The 24,314-nt window shown below is 41.2% G+C and overlaps 1 protein-coding gene across 1 annotated transcript in view; it reads right to left on the bottom strand.

The window, feature by feature from the left end:
* ATP8B4 (ATPase phospholipid transporting 8B4 (putative)) overlaps positions 1–24,314 on the bottom strand; it is a 215,325-nt gene that overhangs the window by 37,304 nt on the left and 153,707 nt on the right. The window contains exons 15-20 of the mRNA XM_063449017.1: positions 23,973–24,138; positions 15,456–15,644; positions 10,031–10,146; positions 2,477–2,641; positions 995–1,106; positions 60–165 (exon numbers count right to left, since the gene is read on the bottom strand). Of these exons, the coding sequence (XP_063305087.1) occupies positions 60–165; positions 995–1,106; positions 2,477–2,641; positions 10,031–10,146; positions 15,456–15,644; positions 23,973–24,138 (854 nt within the window). The remainder of the gene's footprint in view (positions 1–59; positions 166–994; positions 1,107–2,476; positions 2,642–10,030; positions 10,147–15,455; positions 15,645–23,972; positions 24,139–24,314) is intronic.

Genomic DNA, 24,314 nt, shown 5'->3' with positions numbered 1-24,314 from the left:
GATGAGACATAACATTCCAGTTTCATTATCATTAAAAGATGAAGAGTTATATATAGTACCTCAGCTCCTCCCGAACTTCTGTCACTGTGTGACCGGACACTATGAAAATATCATTAATGTCATCGGTAAGCATGTGGCAAGAGTAACCAATATTCATGGCAGTCTCTGTGAAAGAAAATATACAGTATTAGCTTTATTATCGGAATGTGCCCATGCTTCTTGGTGGTTAATGTATGTAACTATATTTATTACTGTTCCTCTTCTATGAGATGTTGTGTGATCAGAATTTAGATGTTTTCTGCTCCAGGATACATCCTTTAGACTGTAAGCTTGTTTGAACAGAGCACTTAACAGCTCTAAATCCTGTTGGTCAATCTTGTATTGATGAAATTGTTTTAAAGTCTTGTCCACTCACTGTACAGACTTTTGGAAAATACTGTTGTTGTATGAATAAGGAGTTTAAGCATGCGTGGGATAGGCATAAGGCTATCCTAACTATAAGATAAGGCCAGGGACTAATGAAAGTATTTAGAAAATTGGGTAGACTAGATGGGCCGTCACATTCTATGTTTCTATGTTTAATAAAACTTATAAGAATAACGAGTGTGAATGCATATGTATGTGCGCAATATGTGCAGTGATATGTGTGAACCTTTGTGTATACATGTTTATATACACATTAATCAAGGTGGAGTGCAATGAAAAAAGTGACAAAAAATTTCCCACTGATTTAAGCTATACTGCTGTAAAGTATTCAGAAAAGGAGCTCGGGTAGATTGTAATGAAATGACTCTTCCACAATGCAATATATGCACTGTCACTTTCTTAGTGACACATTTCTGCAATAGTCTGCTGTTTTATAAATTAGCCTAATATGCCAACAGACATCCTAAATTGTCAATGGAACAGTGGTTGAAGATTGGTTCATTAAAACATGCTAACCCCACAATTATCACAAAATAGTTTAAATCATAAGTTGGATCATTAGCTGTACCCTGCTTGTCTCCTGTTAGAATCCACAGCTTTATGTTTGCCAGTAGAAGACTTGCGATAGTTTCTCTCACACCTTCTTGCAGTTTGTCTTCAATTGCAGTAGCACCCAGTAGCTTTTGAAGAAACCAGAAAACAGCCAGTAAAATAAAAAAATTAATAAACTAGCACCACGTTTGAGTCAAAGAGCACTTCTGACGTAATAATTACAAAGAATGAATTGCACTAGCAAATGTGCTATACTTTGCTGCACTGCTGTACTGCTATCCAGTTGTTTGGTTTTGGGGCAAAGCCCAAGGCTAGCAGCTTGCCTCAAGACGTCTTACCTATTAGCAACTGGCGAGTGAAAGTTCTGTTCTGTGGAGTAGAAATTCACTGATGTAGAGTGTGCTAAGGACCCTCCATGCTTGCAGTCTCAAATAACTTTTAGGCATTTCTAATAACATAACATCTGAAATTTAGAGCCCTGCTAATGAATCTTCAGTACACCTCAATGTCAGTCTGCAGCAAACAAATACAGTGGAACCTCGGAACACGAACGGTCCCATTCTCGAACAATTCAGAAGTCGAACAAAAAATGTAGAGTAAAAAAATGTCTCAGTACGCGAACAATTTTCGGTACCCAAACATACAATAAAGAGCCATGTCTTATTTTCGAGTCAGAAAAGGGTGTATTATTACAATTATTTATGTAACAGTACATTTTTAGCAAGTTGAAAGGCAGGAACCACTCAAATAAATGTAAGGTGCTTATTATTAGAGTGATATTTACATTCTCATTATGTGATAGACTACATAACTAAATGTTTTCTTTTATCCCATACATTTCTCAAATTGTTTAATGATATATGTAGTTTATCCTGCAGATGCAGTTCCATTCATCACATAAGATGGGTGGAACCTCTTAATAAACTGATAGCAGCTGTACCACAGTTGTAATTAGTTTGTTCACTCAGGTCGATTCACAGCTGAGTGCAGCAGTCTTAACCGAGCTGCAGGGAGGAGGAGCAAGGTGTCTGTCCACACATGCAACTTGGAGAGCACAGGAACAAGTAATATCATTTTTTAATTATTTTTAATGCATACATATAAATGTAAAATGCTGTAATTTTGGGGGTCTGGAACAGATTAATCAATTTTACATTAATTCTTATGGGAAATGTTGATTCGGTTCTTGAACACATCAGAACTCAAACAGCCTTCGGGAACGGATTAAGTTTGAGTTCCGAGGTTTCACTGTACTAGATGTCCATAACAGCCTGCAGAAACTCACAGTAACTGCAACACTGTAATATTTCTTGAACATGGGACCCACATAGTCTTCAGTTAGGATAGGAGATGTACTTTGACACTGGGTACAATCTTTCATTAATCTTCTATCTTGTTTATACATTGGGATCAGCACCGTTCTAAATTTACTCTACAGGTGTAACACATATCTAAGATTGACAGATAGTTTCATCAATGTAATAAAATAGGGTCGTACCATCATGTTGCTTTCAATCTCTTCATAAGCTGCAGCGAGCCTTTCCTCTCTGTTCTCGAGTGTAGTGCTTGCGTCGTGATGGAGATTCAGCCACCACCTCAAATAATCCTCACTAAGATCTTTATATGCTAGGGCTAGTGTCCGTAGTCCTTCCCCTGCAAACTCCTGAATGATTTACAAAAAGCACTTATTAAAAAAAGTGTTACTTAAATGCAGTACAATAAGAAACTGAGTATGACAAGACTAATGTGAGAGGGATGCACAACTTTTATCTACCAAACAGGCACTCCACAGCAATGGAGATACAGTGAGATCATCTATTGCATAGTTTGGATGATGTGATGATGTCTAGTTCCTGAATTAACAGAGAAGGGGGAGATCAATGTATGCCATTGACTTCTGACAATTAATAATTAGTGGATCAAACATTTGTGTAGAGCCCCAGAGGTGCCAGAAAAATAAATAAATAATTTTTCCCCCCCCATGTGCATGCTGTTATACTATAATATAGTATGTTTAGTAGCTTGTGCACAGGCGTTAGTAACTATGCAGTGCGCTTGATTCATTTAATTATTTTGTGCACATGAATTAGAGTAAGCACAATGATCAAAAAATATTTTCTCCGGCACCTCAGGGTTAAGCAGAAAACTGTTTTATATTTGGCCTGTAACTGTAATAGCAGTCATGGTACCCACAACCGATCCATAAAGTACCGTATATACTCGAGTATAAGCCGACCCGAATATAAGCCGAGGCCCCTAATTTTACCCCAAAAAAACTGGGAAAACTTATTGACTCGAGTATAAGACTAGGGTGGGAAATGCAGCAGCTGCTGGTAAATTTCTAAATAAAATTAGATCCTAAAAAAATTATATTAATTGAATATTTATTTACAGTGTGTGTATATAATGAATGCAGTGTGTGTATATAATGAATGCAGTGTGTGTGTATGAGAATGCAGTGTGTGTGTATGAGAATGCAGTGTGTGTGTATGAGTGCAGTGTGTGTGTATGAGTGCAGTGTGTATATGAGTGCAGTGTGTATATGAGTGCAGTGTGTATATGAATGCAGTGTGTGTATATGAATGCAGTGTGTGTATGAGAATGCTGTGTGTATGAGTGCAGTGTGTGTGTATGAGAATGCTGTGTATGAGTGCAGTGTGTGTATGAGTGCAGTGTGTGTGTATGAGTGCAGTGTGTGTGTATGAATGCAGTGTGTGTGTATGAATGCAGTGTGTGTGTATGAATGCTGTGTGTGTGTATGAGTGCAGTGTGTGAGTATGAGAATGCTGTGTGTATGAGTGCAGTGTGTGTGTGTGTATGAATGCAGTGTGTGTGTATGAATGCAGTGTGTGTGAATGAGTGCAGTGTGCGTTTATGAATGCAGTGTGTGTATGAATGCTGTGTGTATGAGTGCAGTGTGTGTGTATGAATGCAGTGTGTGTGCATGAATGCAGTGTGTGCATGAATGCAGTGTGTGTGTGCATGAATGCAGTGTGTGTGTGCATGAGTGCAGTGTGTGTGTGTATGAGTGCAGTGTGTGTGTGTATGAGTGCAGTGTGTGTGTGTATGAGTGCAGTGTGTGTGTATGAGTGCAGTGTGTGTGTATGAATGCAGTGTGCATGTATGAATGCTGTGTGTGTGTATGAATGCTGTGTGTATGAATGCAGTGTGTGTGTGTGCATGAATGCAGTGTGTGTGTGTATGAGTGCAGTGTGCGTGTATGAATGCAGTGTGCGTGTATGAATGCAGTGTGCGTGTATTAATGCTGTGTGTATGAGTGCAGTGTGTGTGTGTATGAATGCAGTGTGTGTGTATGAATGCAGTGTGTGTGTATGAATGCAGTGTGTGTGCATGAATGCAGTGTGTGTGTGTATGAGTGCAGTGTGTGTGTGTATGAGTGCAGTGTGTGTGTATGAATGCAGTGTGTGAATGTGTGTGTAATGCAGAGTGTGATGCAGAGCCTTGGTGGGGGGTGGGCATTTTTATTTTTGAATTATTATTTTAATATTTTTTTTGTTTCATTACATTTTTTTATTATTATAATTTTTTTATTTTATTATTATTTTTAATTTTATTATTATTTTTATTTTATTATTATTTTTTTTAATTATTATTATTACAAAAAATGTGCACAAAAAATGTGCTGAAAAACTCGGCTTATACTCGAGTATATACAGTAACATACATCTAAAAAGTAGCCATTTTATTAAAGACACGGAGGCTCCTATTATGCATATCTCTTTCTTTATTTCCTCAGCAGCAAAGATAGAGGAATATAAATATTATCAAAAAATGAAAGAAAAAAACTGTACAGGCATAACAGGTAGCCAATCACATAACAGAGGAAGTAGCTATATAAGTCCTGTGTCTCCCACAATCCCCCTCTTTCTTTGCTGCTTCCTCAGACAGCTAAGTATTTTACTTGAGCTCTCCTACTCATTGCATTTTGTTTACTTGTGCTTCATGTTTCTGATTATACTTATGTTTATTATTGTTGTTTTTATTCATTGTTAATATTTTTCTTTCGGGTGGCGGGGAGGCTGGCCTTATTCTACCCAAAGTGGGCAGTTATAACCTCAGATGCTTGGGTTCTGCAATGCGTAAAGGGTTACCAACTAGATTTTGTCTCCCTGCCTGTTCAAACGTATACCCCCAGGGAATTGTCTCTCCCACAGGAGCAGGACGCGATGATCTCCGCGGAGGTCGCGGAGATGTTCTCGAAGGGCGCCATCGAGGAATTGCCGTTCGCCACTCCAGGCTTTACGAGCAATCTCTTCCTTGTACCCAAGAAAGGGGGCGGTGTCCGCCCAGTGATAAATCTTCGCCCTCTCAACGCCTTCCTACGCTACCAGCATTTCCAGATGGAAGGCATTCATTGTCTCAGAGACCTTCTGAGACAGTCGGATTGGATGGCCAAATTGGACCTGAAGGATGCGTACTTCACGGTTCCAATAGCAGTGGAGTCCAGGGACTACTTGCACTTCACCTGGCACGGACGGCGTTGGCGTTTTACATGCCTGCCGTTCGGTCTCTCCTCGGCCCCTTGGTGTTTCACCAAGGTTATGAAGCCGGTGGTGTCGTTCCTCCGTACCCGAGGGGTTCGACTGATTATTTACCTGGACGACATCCTAATCATGTCCCAATCGTTGGAATGCCTGAGGTTGCATTTAGACGGGACGGTCAACCTCTTACAGAACCTAGGTTTTCTGGTCAACTGGGACAAGTCGGTCCTGAAACCCGCCCAGTCTATGGAGTTTTTGGGGTTCCAGGTGGATTCCGTACGGCAGTTCCTGTACTTGCCGGAATCCAAGATAAAAGCCATCCAGAAGGAGCTCCGTCGAGCTCTTCGTGCTTCGGACTTGTCGGTCCGGCAGCTGGCAAGGATCATCGGTCTGCTGGCCTCCTCCATTCAGGCGATATTCCCAGGCCCTTTGCATTACCAGGCTCTCCAGCGGCTCAAGGGGTCACACCTACGTTCGGGTCGATCGTACGAATCCCGAATTTGTCTGGACGAGGAATCCAGAGACGAGCTGGTATGGTGGTTGGCACACATGGAAGCCTGGAACGGAAGGGCGATTTTCGGTTCCGTTCCGGACGTGATCATAGAATCAGATGCCAGCTTGCACGGCTGGGGGGCTCGTTGTGGCGACATTTCCACGGGGGGCAGTTGGTCCGACGCAGAGAAGTCGTTACACATCAACTGCCTAGAAATTCTGGCGGGAGCCTTTGCGATTCGCAGCCTTACCCCTGGAAGGGCGAACTGTTGTGTTCTCCTCAAGTTGGACAACCTATCGGCGGTCCGATACATAAATCACCTGGCCGGCACCAAGTCCAGGATGTTGGCTCTACTGGCGAAGGACTTTTGCCAATTCTGCCTTCTCAACAACGTTTCGGTGACGGCGGAACATATTCCGGGTCTGGACAATTCCGGTGCGGATTGGAACTCCAGACATTTGAGAGACTCGGGAGACTGGCGATTGCATGCCTCGGTCTTCCAAGGCCTAACCAGGCTGTGGGGACGGTTCGAGATGGACCTGTTCGCCTCTCGACTGAACACTCAGTTGCCGAAGTTCTACAGTTGGAGACCGGACCCGGCGGCTGTGGCGACGGATGCCTTTCTTCAAGAATGGCCTCCGGGCCACCTGTATGCCTTTCCTCCATTCAACATGATCGCTCGTACGATCTCAAAGCTGGTTCGTCACGACTGTTGTCTAGCTCTGATCACCCCTCTGTGGAGATCCCGTCCGTGGTTCCCTCGTTTGATGGAGTTGTCCATAGACTTCCCTCATCTGTTGCCGAACTTCCAGAACCTCCTTCTGGATCCGGATGGGAACTCGCACGAATTGGTGCTCCAGCACCAGTTGCCCCTAGTAGCATGGTTCCTTTCAGGGGACGCTGGCTTGTCCCTGACGTTCCACAGTCAACTCTCTTGCTCCTCGATAACGCCTGGGCTCCGGGCACGCGATCAGCTTACCGAGCTGCATGGAAGTCTTGGTCTGATTGGTGCGTGGAACGGGCAGTGGATCCCGTATCTGCCCCTCTCCATTTGATCCTGGGGTTTCTCACAGCCCTGTTCGACTCAGGCAAGGCGTACAGGACTATCAATGTTTTTCGATCGGCCATATCTGCCGGTCACGGAGGTTTGGAAGGTTTACCCGTCGGCAAACATCCTTTTGTATGCCGTCTTCTCAAGGGTATTCGCTTCGTCCGTCCGCCTAGGTCGCGGTTTTTCGGCATTTTGGGACGTCAACATTATGTTGCGGTTTCTGTCGGAGTGGTACCCTAACCAGGACTTGACTCTTAAACAACTATCCTCCAAGATGGTTATACTGTTTTGCCTGGTCTCTTGTAAGAGAGTCTCCGATGTTAGGGCTCTTGATTGGGGTGCCTTTGTGTTTACTCCTGAAGGCGTTACTTTCAACATATCTAGGAGAACTAAGTCGGCGTCCAAATCCTTCGTATATCCTAGATTCTCGTTATGTCCGGCACTCTGTCCGGTGGATTGTTTGAAGGCCTATCTAGAGGCTACGCGACCGTTGCGTTCATCTGACCGCCATCCCCTATTCATTTCGTTTAAGGCTCCTCATCGCCCAGTATCGACACCGACGCTAGCGCGTTGGATTCGTTGGCTTTTATCCCTAGCGGGTATAGACACGTCTGTCTTTACGCCTCATTCTGTACGAGGTGCTATGGCTTCGAAGGCATCCACAGTTGGTTGCCGTCTGGAAGACATCATGCGCGCAGCGGACTGGTCCCGAGAATCGACCTTCAGAGACTTCTATTTCAGACCAATTGAACACGTCGCATCTCAAGTGATAGCACAGCTTTGAACTTGCATAATAGGAGCCTCCGTGTCTTTAATAAAATTCCCAGATTTTACTAGTAACATGACGTAAAGTCATGATTTTATTAAAGACACGGAGGCGAGTATTATTCCCTCCCACCCTCCCGGTGTGGATTTGGGATTAGAGATGCTTCGATGCTATACAGGTATGTTGTCAATTAGGTCTGTATTGAGTTCATGTTTTTGTATCGTGTAATTTTTTATCATGCTTAGATGATTTGACAGTTTTATATTGGTTTCTAATCTTATATATTTTTTCTATTTCAGAATCCTGTTTCATGTAGATCCCTCACGGTTATGTTTGGTAAGTCTACAGTTTTGGGTTTGGAAATTACCATATTTCTCTATCTTTTTTAGCTTGAAGTTATCGTTTTGTTTCCCGTTTCCTGTTTGGATCAAGTGGGACATCGTTCATCTTACCTGGTCTTCGGTTTCGCAAGAAAGAGGGGGATTGTGGGAGACACAGGACTTATATAGCTACTTCCTCTGTTATGTGATTGGCTACCTGTTATGCCTGTACAGTTTTTTTCTTTCATTTTTTGATAATATTTATATTCCTCTATCTTTGCTGCTGAGGAAATAAAGAAAGAGATATGCATAATACTCGCCTCCGTGTCTTTAATAAAATCATGACTTTACGTCATGTTACTAGTAAAATCTGGGAATTACACAGCATTTCACAAGGTACATTTTATCATCAGTATTAGGTAACATTTCTGGTGATATTTCTGATATTACTTTTTAATAAAATACATGCATACAACAACATAATATTTCAAAGCAATTTAAATACCTAATTTATATAAAGGATGTACCAGTTTCCTTTTCATCTCAGAATGGTTTAAGTGTATAATGCATTTAAGGTCCTTAGGAGTAACAACATTCTGGACAATATTAGTCCTGAAGTGGTCAAAAGGCGAATATGTCATTTAGTTATATGTCGAACTAATAGTATATACCAAATGTGTTTTAATTTAGCGAGGTAAACAAGGGATCCAAATTGCTTCTCCTATTGTGAGGCTGAGTGAAAGTGTATAGTAGATAGTTTGCAGTATTTAAGCTCTCCTAATTTTCCTATAATTATATGACAAATATCGGCTTACTTCAATCAAGAGAGATTGACAAACATTCAGACTGGGTTTTTTGCCTTCTTTTGGATCAACAGCAAAAACATATGTGAGGAAGGCTGAACTTGATGGACGCAAGTCTCTTTTCAGCTATGTAACTATGTAACATGATCTATATACATAAATCACTAAATTATACTAAAGTTGGTGCTTATAGGGACCCTTTCAAGATAAGAAAATATTCTCCTATTCTCAAATAAATTCTCACATAATTCCAAGATATGACACATCTTAGACATCCATTGCTGAACAAAGTGCTCAACAACTCTGGAAATTGGGGCTTAGACTTAGTACCATTTTAGAGTTAATATAACTTTTAGGATTATGGTATTATTTGCCTTTTAGGTTTATGATTAAGGGTTAGGATAAGTGTTAGGCATTATGGTATGGGCAGCATTAGGGGGGGACTTACAGTCAGGGTTAAAGTAATTGTTGGGGATTTGGTTGGAGTAGTGTAAAAGGGTGTTAGGGTTAAGATTAAGGGTTGGGTAGTGGTAGAGAGAATAAGTGGGTGTTTTGGTTTACTGAGTGCTTATTGTTAAGGTGGATTTACAGGCTTATTTTTCATGTATTTTTGTATTTTTGTTAAGCTCTAAGGCCCTTACACAGTACCTCCCGCTACGGACAAATACCGCTCAATGTTCTATAACCTGACATATACTAAAGATTGCTCTCAATTTTTACATATACTTCATAAAAAACAAAACAACTATTTCCGTTCAATACTTGCTGAATGGAATATTGTATTAACATTTTTGAGGTGACAGTTGTCCTTTATCATTCTGTAAAAGCCAAAATACAGGTGATATTTAGTTATTTCTTAGGCACGGGATGCTTTTAGGGCTAGTTTTTGTTTTTTTCCAAGTTTCAATTCTTACAATGATAAGCTATCAGATCATTTCATATAGTGAAGTACAAAATATAATACTAGTAAGTTTCAAAAAGATGTATAAGTGCAATAAGCCAATGAAACACCATGAGCCACATGAAATCTAGCTTGTGTGAGTCTTACATAGAAACAACAAAATACAACACCAGAAAACCAAATGAATTATTGATTAATATAATAAGCAACACTTACATTAAGATGATCCGATGTTATAAACATCAGCTCCTCACTACTGGCATCCAGTCTTTCGAACAAGATGGTATCAGCTCCCTTACAGTAAAGTTTAATATGGCCATCCGGATTTCGTACTGGGAAACAAAAGTTCAAGAATTACCTATAATACGGTATCATTGCAACATTGCATTCTGTATAAGAACAATGAAAATGTGTTTCCTACAGTGTGGATTCATAATGTAGAACAGAATGGCAGCTAAGAACTCCTTTTTTGTTAAGGTTTAACCCCTTAAGGACCAAACTTCTGGAATAAAAGGGAATCATGACATGTCACACATGTCATGTGTCTTTAAGGGGTTAAAGGTCCCATTTGGGTCTTGTGGTGTTTTTTTTTTTTTTTTTTAAGAAATACTTCTTACTTACCTTTGAATCAAAGTTCAATTTCAACCCATAACAACAAATTCCTACCTGGAGTGTAATCTACATGCATGTATATACATAAAAAACAAACACATCACTGGGAGTAATACAGTTGTTATCTCCTGTTGGCTGAACACCAGTCTGGCTGAACTCCCTTTTCACTGTGCCCGTGTCGTTTAACAGCGCCCTCCATCTGGGCACATGCACACTTTGCTAGTATGTAGGATGATGTGACAGAAAGTAGGAAGCAATAGCACCTGGTGTGAAAACGAAGCCAGGCACTGACTTCTTTGTAATTACCCAGTGACTGCTAACTTTTGGCAGCGCAGCTCTTGTGAATCACATTTCCCATGATGCTCAGCCAGCCACTCATTTCCCATGATGCTCTACCCTTTCCATATGCTTACTTTATTGAATCCACCATCTGCCACGATTGCATGATGCAGCAGACAGGCAAGCATGAGTGAATGCGTGCATGCTCTATAGTGAGAAGGTTGGCCTAGCATGATTAAATTCGTGCATACTAGATTAATTCCATACCAGTCTTGAACATCCCTCCATCCCAACACCAGGGCCAGCTATAACATGACATATAACATCATCAGACAGACAGGGGATCAATATACGTAAGCTAAAATTGCTTGCTTGAAATAATTGATTAGGGTAATATGAGCAGATGTACTCTCTCTCGCTAGAACGATTATATAATAGATATTGGATGCTGTATATATAATGTGACTTTCATCGGATAATTTCACAACACATGGTTACTGGCCTTGCTTCTCTCTGTGTGGATTAGCAAACACGAAATGGGCAGACACAGAATTTTGATGAAGAACAGAAATGTCCATCTATTCATGGATTGGTTAGGAAAGCCTCTAAGGACAACCACAGCTTACAGCCAATTTGTGTTTTAGAAGCTGTGGTTTTTTTCTTTCCACATAGCACACATAAACTTTGAACATTAAAACTGCAAGAAGCAAAGTCTTTAAGTAATGGGTTTCCTGGCTCAGAAGTAACAATACACTGTGACATGGGCATGTGGGGGAAATATAAATAAAAAGCTTCTTGCTTCTTGCATTAGGACAAAAGAAGAAAAAATACAAATAATTAGAGAAAAAAAAAACTTTCATAAAAAACGCATTTGATTAGAGTTAGTTGAGGTACACTGGTCTTTTTAAAGGACCAAAAAACATGTACAATTTGTCTTTGTATACTTTGAACCCAGCAAAAAAATAAAATGATTTGATTCTTAATATTTGTGTTATTAATTAAACTAATATAATTTGTCTGTGCTTTTGGAAATGAGTTAAATGTGTCTCTTTACTAAGCTCAGCTACTAAGTTCTTCAATAGAGCAGCAAACTAAACCTTCAAAGTCGACAAAGCATTTTAGTAACGAGATCAATATGTGCAGAAACATTTTAAAAATATGTATATGATATTAAACAATTTTCCTTTATCTATCCTGCAGGATTTCATAAAATGCACAGCAGTTTTCTTAATCCTTTCCATTCCCACAGTTTATTTCCTCTCTTCTTCTTGCAATCTTAATCCCGGTTTTACAAAGTTTATTTATTTTGACTTGTTGGATAATTCTCTACCCTCCTCCCTCACCCCACCTTCATCTTAAAACTCTATCTTGCCATGTCCTTTCTCTCTTGACTCTATAGAGAGTCAATTTACATGACCAGTCTATTCCATTGTGCCAACTTCTATTCTCCATACCTTCTAGTCTTGCTCCCATCTTTCTCTGTATACCACCCTACCCCTCTGTTCTTCATCCTACCAACATTCCCTCTCTCTTCTATCCAGTGGTGCTTCCTGATTATTTACACTGCCATGTTCCCAAAACTTCATTCAAAGCCGGTGTATTAGTTTGAGAAGACCCCTTCTTATCAGAAGGGATTTAAAGAGTCTAAAACCAATATTCTACAAAAGCCTTTTAATACAAGTTTCTAAAAATGTGTCTTCTATGAAGTGCTTGCAGTTTGACTAGGCATAACAGGTTATTATTTAAACCTGTATTAAAGGACCACTCTAGGCACCAAGACAACTTAATTTCAATGAAGTTGTCTTGGTGCCAGGTACCTCTAGTTTTTTTTTTTTTTTTTTTTTTTTTAAATACACTACCGTTTCAGAGGAAAAGCAGTGTATTTTTTTCCCCCTATTCCCACCTACAGTGACTGTCTCTGAGACCGCCACTAGATGGTGCTTCCGCAATCCTCACTGTTAGAATCACAGTGAGCTGACGTCAGACGTCCTCTTGGGCGTCTAACGTTATTCCCTCTAATGCAGGCAGCTCAGATGTGAGCGCGCCTGCATTAGAGACTATGCTGAATTCTTCCCATTGAGATTCATTGTAGTCAATGAATCTCTATGAGAAGATTTTCATTGGCTGAGCGCTGCGCTGGACGCAATGATTTCGGCCGCAATGATTTCCTATGAGGGGAAATTCATTGGCGGACAGCGGGGAAAACAGTCAGCAGACCCGATGACCGCGCGGGAGGTGTGGACGATCGGTGACGTAGCGCTACAAAGAAGGTAAGTAAAGGGGTGTTTAGAATAGAATTTAAAAGTTAAAAGTGGGGTTCAGAGGGGCACTGAGTAGTCAGGTATAGAATAGGGCTGTTAAATCAGGTAGTTTAGTGGTGCCTAGAGTGGTCCTTTAAATGTCCAGTTCTTATTCAATTAATTCTCCATTGCTTGTTATATCACTTCTGTAATATGTATGAATATATCCATTACCATGAAAACAAGTCCTAGAATATTATCAACAATTATTTCAGCAGTGTGAGACTTCTTGATTATTTGTGTTGGATGACTATATTAACAGGCATATGTACCATAAATCAAGCATCAGTAACTGGTCACTATAGACAATATACAATTATTTGGCTCTGAGAGCCAATATCTGCATTTTCAATGCATATTTCTATATATTGGCCACTATATACCAGTGGACACAGCAGATACATTGCATTGGTGACTGCACCTTTTCCAAGTCTGCACACAGGTGTGGGTGCCCCGCCTCCCACCTCCCCAGGACAGAGAGCTTCCAGTTAGAACAGTTTCTGCAATAAGTTTTTCTTGGCTCTACCTGTGTCCCCATAATGCTGGCAGATCTTCCATGTCCTCTAGATTGTAAGCTCATTGGAACAGGGTCCACATCTACCTATCGACCCTGCGACATTATTTACTTCTCTCATTTATTGTCAAATTTCCCCCTTTCACAATATTGTAAAGTTCTGCAAAATATGTTGGCGCTATATAAATGCCAATAATAATAATAATGGGTGTAAAGGGGGGGCAATCCACATAAATGGTGGTTTAAACACTATAGGGCCAGGAATACATGTTTGTGTTCCTGACCCTTTAGTGTTCCTTTAGGGCACATACATTCAAAGACACTCTAGATTTAATAGTTAATTAGTTAATATAAGACCGCTATCTGCATGCCTATTAATTATGAAAATATGTAATGTTACAGTTGCAAATGTCTTCCACAGTATCAAAAGATATATGCTTCTAACTTCATAATAGCAAAGGTAAACAGCTACATAATATCTTTCGATACCATTAGTCATAATATATGCGCTAGATAGATCCCTAGTTGAAACGCAATATGGCACACACATGTGATTTACAGGCAGGTCAGGTGACTGGCATTAGAGAATATTTTAAGGAAAAATAGAAAATAGGTGCAAAAGACTTGAGAAGAAGAAACAGGTGCAATCAGCTGAAGGAGAATTTCAAGGATAGGCACAAGATACGTATGAACAGGAACACCAAAAGAGAACTATTTAAATGGACACTGGGGTTTGTTATGCATGTTTTTTATTTTTATTTATTAACATGTATTTTATGTATATGGTTCCTGAGGAAGTCAAAAGTTAATTAGATGAAATGCACAGGACCAATTTGTTTTTTGGTTTTTTTAATTATATACTTTGAATATAATCTTTTCATATCTTTTACCCAGTAATCCTGAACATGCCTGTGAAAATCTAATATAAAGGAGGTGCATCAGCAGCCCCCTGGGTAACACCATGGAGGGTTTGAGGATTACTACCCACACATGTCTCTTGAGTGCAATAATTATCTTAACAGTGATTTTGATTGTAACAATATCACACTATTATTGCATTTCTATTTAGGAATAGCTGAAACCCCAGTGGTTTTTGTATACATAAATGTACTGTATATGCTATAAACATGATTTCACAGTTAAATGAGAAAACAGTTGAGATACACACAAAGGCCATAGCAACAATTGTCAACACATGAAGAGAAATAGTGTAATGGAGTGTACTTTGAAATAAGAGTTAGGATCACAGATGCTCAGAAGTGCCCAAAGGAGAAATATATCTGCTTAAGTGTTCCTTTGAAGAGGGCAAAGCTGAGGATAAGTTATGCCATAAAGTCAATTACGTACCCACATTGATAACAGCAGCAGAAGGTAAGCTCCTCGATCGCCTGCTACATTTATTATCATGTATATATTATATATATATATTATGAAATAAAAAATATGGTTTATGCTGGTTATTTAAACTGTAGGCTATAACATTTAAAGATTGTAAGGCCTCACTTCCAATTGTGCGTATCTGGAAGGAAGAGGAGGCAGCGAGCATGCAGAATTTAAAATGGTTCAAAATACTATGAGGACATAAGGTAGGTGGAAAACGTAGAGATTTCATCTATCGAACATTTTAATTATTTACTCAAACAAATTTTTCATACGTGTGTAACCTATGATATTTCATTGTTTTAAACCTGACTTTGTTGTGTTGCTGTTCAGACCATTTCCTATGCAAACAATGGAAGCAAGAATGCCAACATAAAGTACTTATAAAAAGAGCTTACTTGTGGAAGATACAAATATAAGGATCTTAAAGAATTTCAGATTCATTTGAATAATGTGGATTCATGGATTCATTATTTAGACTTCTGATGTAACACAATATACATGTCATCTGGTTCCTTGTAGAACACATTTAATGAAAATTCTATAAACAATTTACCTATGACTGACATTCGTTTGCGGACATTGTTGAAATCCAATATTGCTAATAGCTGGTATGTTATTGTTATCCCCATTTCTTCTACAGTGATGGTCTCGGGAGTTCGAGATCTGAAAACGAAGCCAAAGTTCCTAGCCGCAGTTACCAATGCTCCTTCATCCGGTGACTGGGCTTGATAAGTCAGCTCTCCTATTTCATGGAGAAGGCAGAAAATATAAATTAACAAACATTTCAATTATATGATTCATTAAGCCACTACTCTAAGTCACCAGTATTTTCATAGCAGGGATCTCAAAAAAAATAAAAAAGGGCCAAGTTGTGACTATAAATGAGTTTGAGAATTTAATATCCGCTATTTTTACTTTAGTTCCATCCTGATTTAATTTGCAAGAATTAGTAGTCAGTTTGGTTTTTAGTTTGTCTATTTTAGATTCAGAAAATTACATTTGCGCTATATTCCCAACAATGCATACTTTATTGAAAAACCCTCTACAAGTGATACATGGTAACCATTCCAATATACACGTTCCCTTATATAGATTGCCTTTAGTTGGCTTAATTATCCATGCACTTTTGTAGTTCGCCTATATTACCGACTTATTGTCAATTTCTATGCAAAGGAATTACTCACCAAATATTTTTCCCTGGCTTTATTTTAACCTAAACTGGGTTAAAGCAGAATGTAAGCACTGCCTTTTCTCTTTTTTTTTTTTTTTTTTTTTAAATTCTTTATTTTTACAGTGCATATGGTGGTAACATTTAGGCACGTGGTACCCCAAAGGCAATCCGCATGCATATTTCAAAACAATGAGTGACAACATGGAAAGCATTAGGGTATGGTAGTACAATGCACTATTTTTATATTTATGAACAGGTTTAAATCATGCTGCTTAGTCGTATTATAAATTATAAAGAAGCTTTGCAATAGTGGTAACAAGCGCTGCCAACGTTAGGTATTACTAGTAGTCAACGCTACCGACAACAGGTATCTGAAGGTCTCTATAAACTAACAGTTACACAACATCACTGTTTATAGTTAAGGTATGCATGTTTACTGAGACAGTCTACGAGACATTACTGGTAATGGTGCAATGTAGCTGGAACCCCACCTGGCAAGGTTACTGCCCCTTCCATATTCACTGACAGCAAGGGAGTGACAGTAAGTGAAATAAAATGAGCGGTGCCCGACCGGCTAGTTAAGTTAACGTAATTGCAATGTAGGAAAGGTAACTTAGCTTTAGTGCGCATCCTATGAGAAATCCAACTGAGTACACTGAACTGACAGGTTATATGTGTTATTTAATGGATGTGTGTGCAAACAAGCCTCTCGGGTCGAAGACCGATTATTAGTGTGGCCCTATGCCATGTTGCCTGTATTAGAAAATGATGAGGACTTAAAAGTGGTGGTTAGGTATTCATGCTAAGCCAGTCTAGCGGGTCTCCAGTGTGGGGCGCGGTGTTGCGCTAATCTCCTACCTAGTGGACTGAAGAGCCTGAACATATTGTATGTCATGCTTATTTAACAGGTTTGTGGAACAGGCCTACAAGAGTCCACAACATCGCTCATGGATTAGGTACTGGTACTGACAGTGTGGTACTCAGAGAAGCTGCACTAGTACATTATAATGAGCTAGTAACAAATTTATAATAAAGAAAATATAAACTTGAGTCCATGTAAGCTGGATCATATCAGGTGACCGCCAGGTTAAACAGGGTCTGCCAGCTCCATCACTGAAATGTGCCTGATAGCTGTCCGGGTCTTCATACCTCTTCATTCAATGCCCAGTCTATTCAGTCTATTCAATGCAGGTCTATTCAATGCAGGTTTGCCCCTTTCGTAACAGCAGGAGCTTGTACTGCGTCTGGGTGTCTTATGGTGCCCTTGCACGATGATCCGCCATCTTGTGAGGTTAGGACTTTGAGCACATGTGGGGCCAGTAATGCCGAGTGGTCAAAGGGATCCATTTTTAATCAGTGACAGCCAATGCCTCTGCGCCAGCCTGCCTGTCGTTGTACCGCACTGCCTGAACAATCTCCATAATAAAGGTCTCCCTTCAGTCAGCTTTGATCGCTCTAGCGTACCTGATGCCGGCGGGTGGCGGCCATTTTAAGGAATACCGCTGGTAAATTTTCTGCAGCAGGGTGATAGTTTCGGCCCCGCGTGTCGGAACACGGCAGAAGTTGCTGCGTATGCATGCAGACCGGGATGACCCCCCCGGTCCAGAGGGGGGGGGACGCCGGACACCGGCGGGAGACCCGGGAGAGCGGCCGTCTCATCCTGGCTCAAGCTCCTCACGCCTCGGGCCTTCATCGGGTTACAGAGGGCATCTTAAGAGGTATCTCCTCGAACCCCAGGATCTGGGGATCAGGGTGGTAGTTGTTGCGGGTGGCTAGTAAAGTTTATGCCCCCAGTTTGCGCCGTTTTCGGGCCTCAAAGCGGGAGCTCAGACAAAACGTGTCTGATCCCGTCGGCGGTCCGGCCCCGCCCCCCACTGCCTTTTCTCTTAACCCCTTAATGACACATGACATGTGTGACATGTCATAATTCCCTTTTATTCCAGAAGTTTGGTCCTTAAGGGGTTAAACAACGGTGCAGTGCAGTCATTGTTGGCTATAGACAATCATTTTCTATGGTGGGATAGGTGGTGGGGTAGCATTGGATTGGCCACTCATTTTGAAGGCAAGCCTCCAGGGTGACTAGCCTCCAGCGTGACTTAAGCAGAGGAAAGGGTCGCAGCAGGGCTAAGAGAAAATCAGGGCAGGAGAAATGGTGAGTTATTCATTTAATTTTAACTTTTTATATATATATTGATGGGGGGGACCTACATAGCAAGGGACATTTAGCAGGGCTGTAACATTGGGAATACAGATATGTATTCCTAATGCTACAGTGCTCCTAATTTAAATCACAGTGCATAGTATAGTTTTAAGAACTGTGGTGTGGAGCCTGCATTTCTCATGTATGACTAATAAAACTCCAAGAATGACATTACAAAGAACAAAATGGAAAGTCATGTACGATCTGTAATATCTATAAACGTTGAAAAGCATCCTTTTTTGGTCAAATAAATGCCTGTGAAAAAGGTCAGCACGAATATGTATGAGACCCATTCATAAACAGACACCACAAGTAAGTTTGCTGATAACACAACTGAGTCACAGTACTTCTGGAAATTCCAACGCTGCAAACACATGTGTGACCTAAAAATCCACAAGGTAGCAAAATTATAAACAGTGAAAGTCCTTGCCAGCTTAACTTCAGCAAACCGCAACACATAATTCAACGGATTAGCAAGTGGAATTCTGACTCCAGAATTAACCTCTGCAATGCCATGATCAGTCCTATTAAAAAAAAATATTGAGCACCCGGCTCACATACTTATATTGGGATAATTCGAACACAGTATATTAATAAAATAGCATACATTAAAATAACATATTGGTTTAACTCCTTAAGGACACATGACATGTGTGACATGTCATGATTCCCTTTTATTCCAGAAGTTTGGTCCTTAAGGGGTTAATTTACTAAACTACTTGTGCGTGGTGTCATCTTGATTTAGAGTATGTCACCTGTTTGTGTCCCTGCCGTGTTGGGTAAAATAAATCACGTTACAGGAAAATTAGTTCCTTAAATGCCAATTTCTGAACATATAGGCTGGCTTATGTCTCAGCAGGTGTAGGGAGGCACGGTGTTGTTAAAAGTATTGCTGGTAGACTGTGAAGGAATGCCCCACTACTTGGATCAGTACTATTCCCTTTTTCCCTGTACGCATGCTCGTTTGAACTCACTTAGTTTGGTTCCCTGAACGAGGACCACCCCAGCATCCCATTATAGAACGTGGAACACCAAGTATCAAGTGCAAAACCGCAAGGAAACTATTAATAAAATGCTCCCCTGGGTGGATGACATTTCATGCAACCAAACGCACGTGGTCGATAGAATGGATGATGGCCATTTTGTCTCCCAAACATAGGCGTGCGCACGGGGTGTGCCGGGTGTGCCTGGGCACACCCTAATCCCCGTGGCACGCCTATGTATTGAGTCCTGCAGGAACAGCGTTCCTGCACTTTTATTTGAGCAGTCAGTGCCCCCCAAATGCCCCCTTCCGGCCCCCATGTTCCCCCTATCATGGGGGGGGGGAGCAAGAGGTGATGGACCCCAAACCCCCCCCTCAGCCCCCCCGGTCGGGTGCCTGTCTTCATCTCAGCTGCGGCGAGGGAGCTGTGTGCTGTCTGCTCCCTCTCGCCGCGCGCCGTTTGCTGATGCTAGGAGCCGGAATATGACGTCATATTCTGGCTCCCAGCTACTGTAGACAGCCCGCACGGTGAGAGGGAGCAGAGTGCACACAGCTCCCTCGCCGCGGCTGAGATGAAGACAGGCACCCGACCCACTGGACCCCAGGGACAGGTCCACGCCAGCACTCCAGGTAGAGAGGCTGGGTGGACATTTTTTTTATTAAAAAAATAATAATAATTTGTATGTGTGTGTGTCTGTGAATGTATGTGTCTGTGAATGTATGTGTGTGTATGTAAGTGTGTCTGTGAATGTATGTGTGTGTGCCTGTGAATGTATGTGTCTGTGAATGTATGTGTGTGTGTCTGTAAGTCTGTGAATGTATGTGTGTGTGTATGTGAATGTATGTGTCTGTGAATGTATGTGTGTGTGTCTGTAAGTCTGTGAATGTATGTGTGTGTGTCTGTGAATGTATGTGTCTGTATGTGTGTGTGTCTGTAAGTCTGTGAATGTATGTGTGTGTGTGTCTGAGTGTGTGTCTGTGAATGTATGTGTGTGTGTCTGTGAATGTATGTGTCTGTGTGTGTCTGAGTGTGTGTCTGTAAGTGTGTCTGTGAATGTATGTGTGTGTGTGTCTGTGAATGTATGTGTCTGTGTGTGTGTCTGTAAGTGTGTCTGTGAATGTATGTGTGTGTGTCTGAGTGTGTGTCTGTAAGTGTGTCTGTGAATGTATGCGTGTGTCTGAGTGTGTGTGTGTGTGTGTGTCTGTAAGTGTGTATGTGTGTGTGTCTGTAAGTGTGTCTGTGAATGTATGTGTGTGTGTCTGTGAATGTATGTGTCTGTGTGTGTGTCTGAGTGTGTGTCTGTAAGTGGGTCTGTGAATGTATGTGTGTGTGTCTGTGAATGTATGTGTCTGTGTGTGTGTGTCTGAGTGTGTGTCTGTGAATGTATGTGTGTGTGTGTCTGTAAGTGTGTCTGTGAATGTATGTGTGTGTGTCTGAGTGTGTGTGTGTGTGTGTCTGTAAGTGTGTATGTGTGTGTGTCTGTAAGTGTGTCTGTGAATGTATGTGTGTGTGTAGGTGAATGTATGTGTCTGTGTGTGTGTCTGAGTGTGTGTCTGTAAGTGGGTCTGTGAATGTATGTGTGTGTGTCTGTGAATGTATGTGTCTGTGTGTGTGTCTGAGTGTGTGTCTGTGAATGTATGTGTGTGTGTCTGTAAGTGTGTCTGTGAATGTATGTGTGTGTGTCTGAGTGTGTGTGTGTGTGTCTGTAAGTGTGTATGTGTGTGTGTCTGTAAGTGTGTCTGTGAATGTGTGTGTCTGTCTGAGTGTGTGTGTGTGTGTGTGTCTGTAAGTGTGTCTGTGAATGTATGTGTGTGTGTCTGTGAATGTATGTGTGTGTGTCTGTGAATGTATGTATTTGTGTGTCTGTGAGTGCATGTGTGTGTGTCTGTGAGTGTATGTGTGTGTCTGTGAGTGTATGGGTGTGTGTCTGTAATTGTGTGTGTGTCTGTGAGTGTGTGGGAGTATGTGTGTGCACGCGTATAGATATATGTGTGTGTCTGTGTATGTGTGTCAGTATATATATATACACACACACACACACATGTATATTATTTTTTTGGGGAGGTGGGAAAAGAGTTCCCACACTTTATTCCCCAGGACTTCTCCAGAGATCTCCGGATCTCCCCTGTCGGCTCACGCAGAGGCGGCACTATCTGAGTGCCGGCTCTGCTCTTAGCCTTCATGGGCTGGCGGGGAGATCAAAGATCTACCTCACCAACCAACAGCAACATGGAGGGAGGCAGGAGAGGACCCAGGGAGCTCTAGACAGCAGTTCTGCCAGGTTCCTCTCACGAGATCTGAGCATTGCCAAGGCAACACAGATCTCGTGAGAGTTAACTCTAGCTCTGCAGGCTAGAGTTCACTCTCCACTGGACCACAAGGGATGGCACATGGCAGCAAGGATCCCCCCTCCCTACATAAGGTAGGGAGGGGGGATATTTACTAATCTGCCCTCACCTCCACAATCCCTCCAAACATACAGCCCACACACACAGCACCTAGACACATACAGCACGCTCACACACACCATACACTAACCGCACCCTCACAAATACACACAGCACCTTTACAAACACACAACACCCTCACACACAGCACACTAACAGCACCCTCACAAACACCCACACACACAGCACCCTCACACACACACAGCACCCTCACACAGCACAGTAACAGGACCCTAACAAACAGACAAACACCCTCACACACAGCACAGTACCAGCACCCTCACACACAAACAGCACCCACACAAACACCCTCACCCACATAGCACACTGCCAGCACCCTCACACACACATCACACTACCAGCACCCTCACACACACATCACACTAACAGCACCCTCACACACACACTAACAGCACCCACATCACACACTTACAGCACCCTCACAGCACACTAGCAGCACACACAGCAGTGTATGTGTGTATACATATATATATATATATATATATTACATATATACACATGCGGCGTGTGTTTGTGCTTTAGGGTGCACACCCTAATGCAATAGGCTGCGCACGCCTATGCTCCCAAACGCTGGCAGCGGTACCTGGTCTTCCAGTGACTGGAAGTTATTACGGCTAGGCACTCCCGCGAACACCGGTGAAGATAGAACCGCTGCCTGTTCCAGTTCCGGACCACCTATACGAATGGTGTTCGGGAGATATGAACTACAGAATGGGGGGAGCATTCGCTACGTGAAGGCAGCTGAATATCTTGTGTGGTTTTCATATAGAAACCCCCAAACTGAGACTGTCCGTTGCCACCATTTTTCTGGAACTATTTGGGGCTTCTACCTCATCGCCGGTTGGTCAAAACTTTACCCCAGTGGCGATTCCAAACCACTGAACCAATCTGAGCACTTTTTGGATATTTAGGCGCTCAGATCAGGGCAACCCATGGATGTGACTCTTGAGGGGTTTCCATGTATTTTGGAGGTACTTTTGGGGTGTTGTAAAATGTTTTTTATTTTTCTTTACCTGGGAGATAATTGACTCAATTATCTCACAGGCACAGGGAGGAGTTTAATGTGGAGACCCCCTGCTGGAGGTCTGTGTATAAATTGAGAGTGCTTGCCTGAAATAAACAAATCTAATCCCAGCATTCAGTCTCGACTAATCTATGTGGGGAAAGCTATACCAGCAATATTCCCTTTAACTGTCTGATAGAGCTACTTCACTTTGGGAAAGGGAGTCCGTGGCGGCAATATACTGGCGGTCCACAACATTCTGACAAACAGATGAGTTTGCAGTGTGATAGGCTTCTCTGGGACAGGGAAATGTTCAAGATTTAGGCCTGGCCATCTTGTTCGAGAAGTGTAACAGTAATAAAACACTAATACTACGGCATAAAATGCTAGGCAATTCTGTGCATCTCACTTTGAAGCAAACAATATGATTTATGTTTGCTGGCTGGTCTATATCAAGCAAATACTGCAATATAACAACCTATACAGCAGAAGTGTTTACCCCTGGGAAGAAATCTGAACTGGAACCCCTAGTTATGTCCAGCGGATGGGAGAAGGTATATCATATTTCTTAAAATCCAGGTAACTGTTTAAAATAAATGATGTATTCCATCTGCCCTGTCTTCTCTAGTTAAGTTGTGAGTTTTGTGAAGTTTTGTGAAGTTTGCATGCTTGGTGAAGCTTATTTTATAACCAAAAACTCTGTCTTCAAGCTAATGTATTTAATTTTGACTGTGTTTTTAAAAATATATATATATATATATATATATATATATATATATATATATATATATATATATATTTGAATCATTATTTCTGAATTTCAGTTTTAAAAGATAGACAAGCAATTTGACAGAATTATAACCTAGAGTTATCATTTCTGTGAATTCTTTGGAAGGAAACGGATGCAAACGGACAAGTATCAGAACTCTTTACTAACAGTGTGAATATGCCAAGAAAAATTCTAAAAAGTAAGCTTTTTTCATCACTCCAGAACCATTATCTGCACATTCACTATGCAAAAGTTAGAAGTGAGCCAACTTCATACAATTGGGAAAAAACGGTTACTGTAAAATGCTGATAGAAAGGAACTGCTTTCGATAAAGAGCTGAATCCAACAGTTTGAGATCTCCACACAATGACACTTCTGGCTTCTGTTACCATTAATTGTCCGTTTAGATACTGGGCTCGGCAAACTTAAGTCTCCCATGTGATGTAAAGAAATGTACATTTGGATGTGGTACAAACCTTCATTTTTCTCCTCCGCCATCACTGTGTGACACAGAGCAAGCAATCTGAAAAACTCTTGCTCATGGGGATCGTCCAGTTTTATAGACTCAATTAAGCTGTGATCGTAAAAATTAAATTTCCTGTCAGCGAACGGATTGAATGAAAAGTCAACTGGGGCAGTTTTCTGGAAAACACACACGGAAAGGAAGCAGAAAAAAAGTAAAAGAAATGCAAATCACTAGGTATGCTCTTTCTTAGTACACATAAAACAATTATTTGTAATAACAAAAGCATCAACAAACTGACTATTGTGTAGTATTCAGCACTTTAGTAAAGGAAATGTGTTGTGTAGTATTGTTG

This window comes from Pelobates fuscus, chromosome 3 (assembly GCF_036172605.1).
Source record: "Pelobates fuscus isolate aPelFus1 chromosome 3, aPelFus1.pri, whole genome shotgun sequence".
Classification (NCBI taxonomy): domain Eukaryota; kingdom Metazoa; phylum Chordata; class Amphibia; order Anura; family Pelobatidae; genus Pelobates; species Pelobates fuscus.
This window is presented reverse-complemented; position numbering and strand designations above follow the sequence as displayed.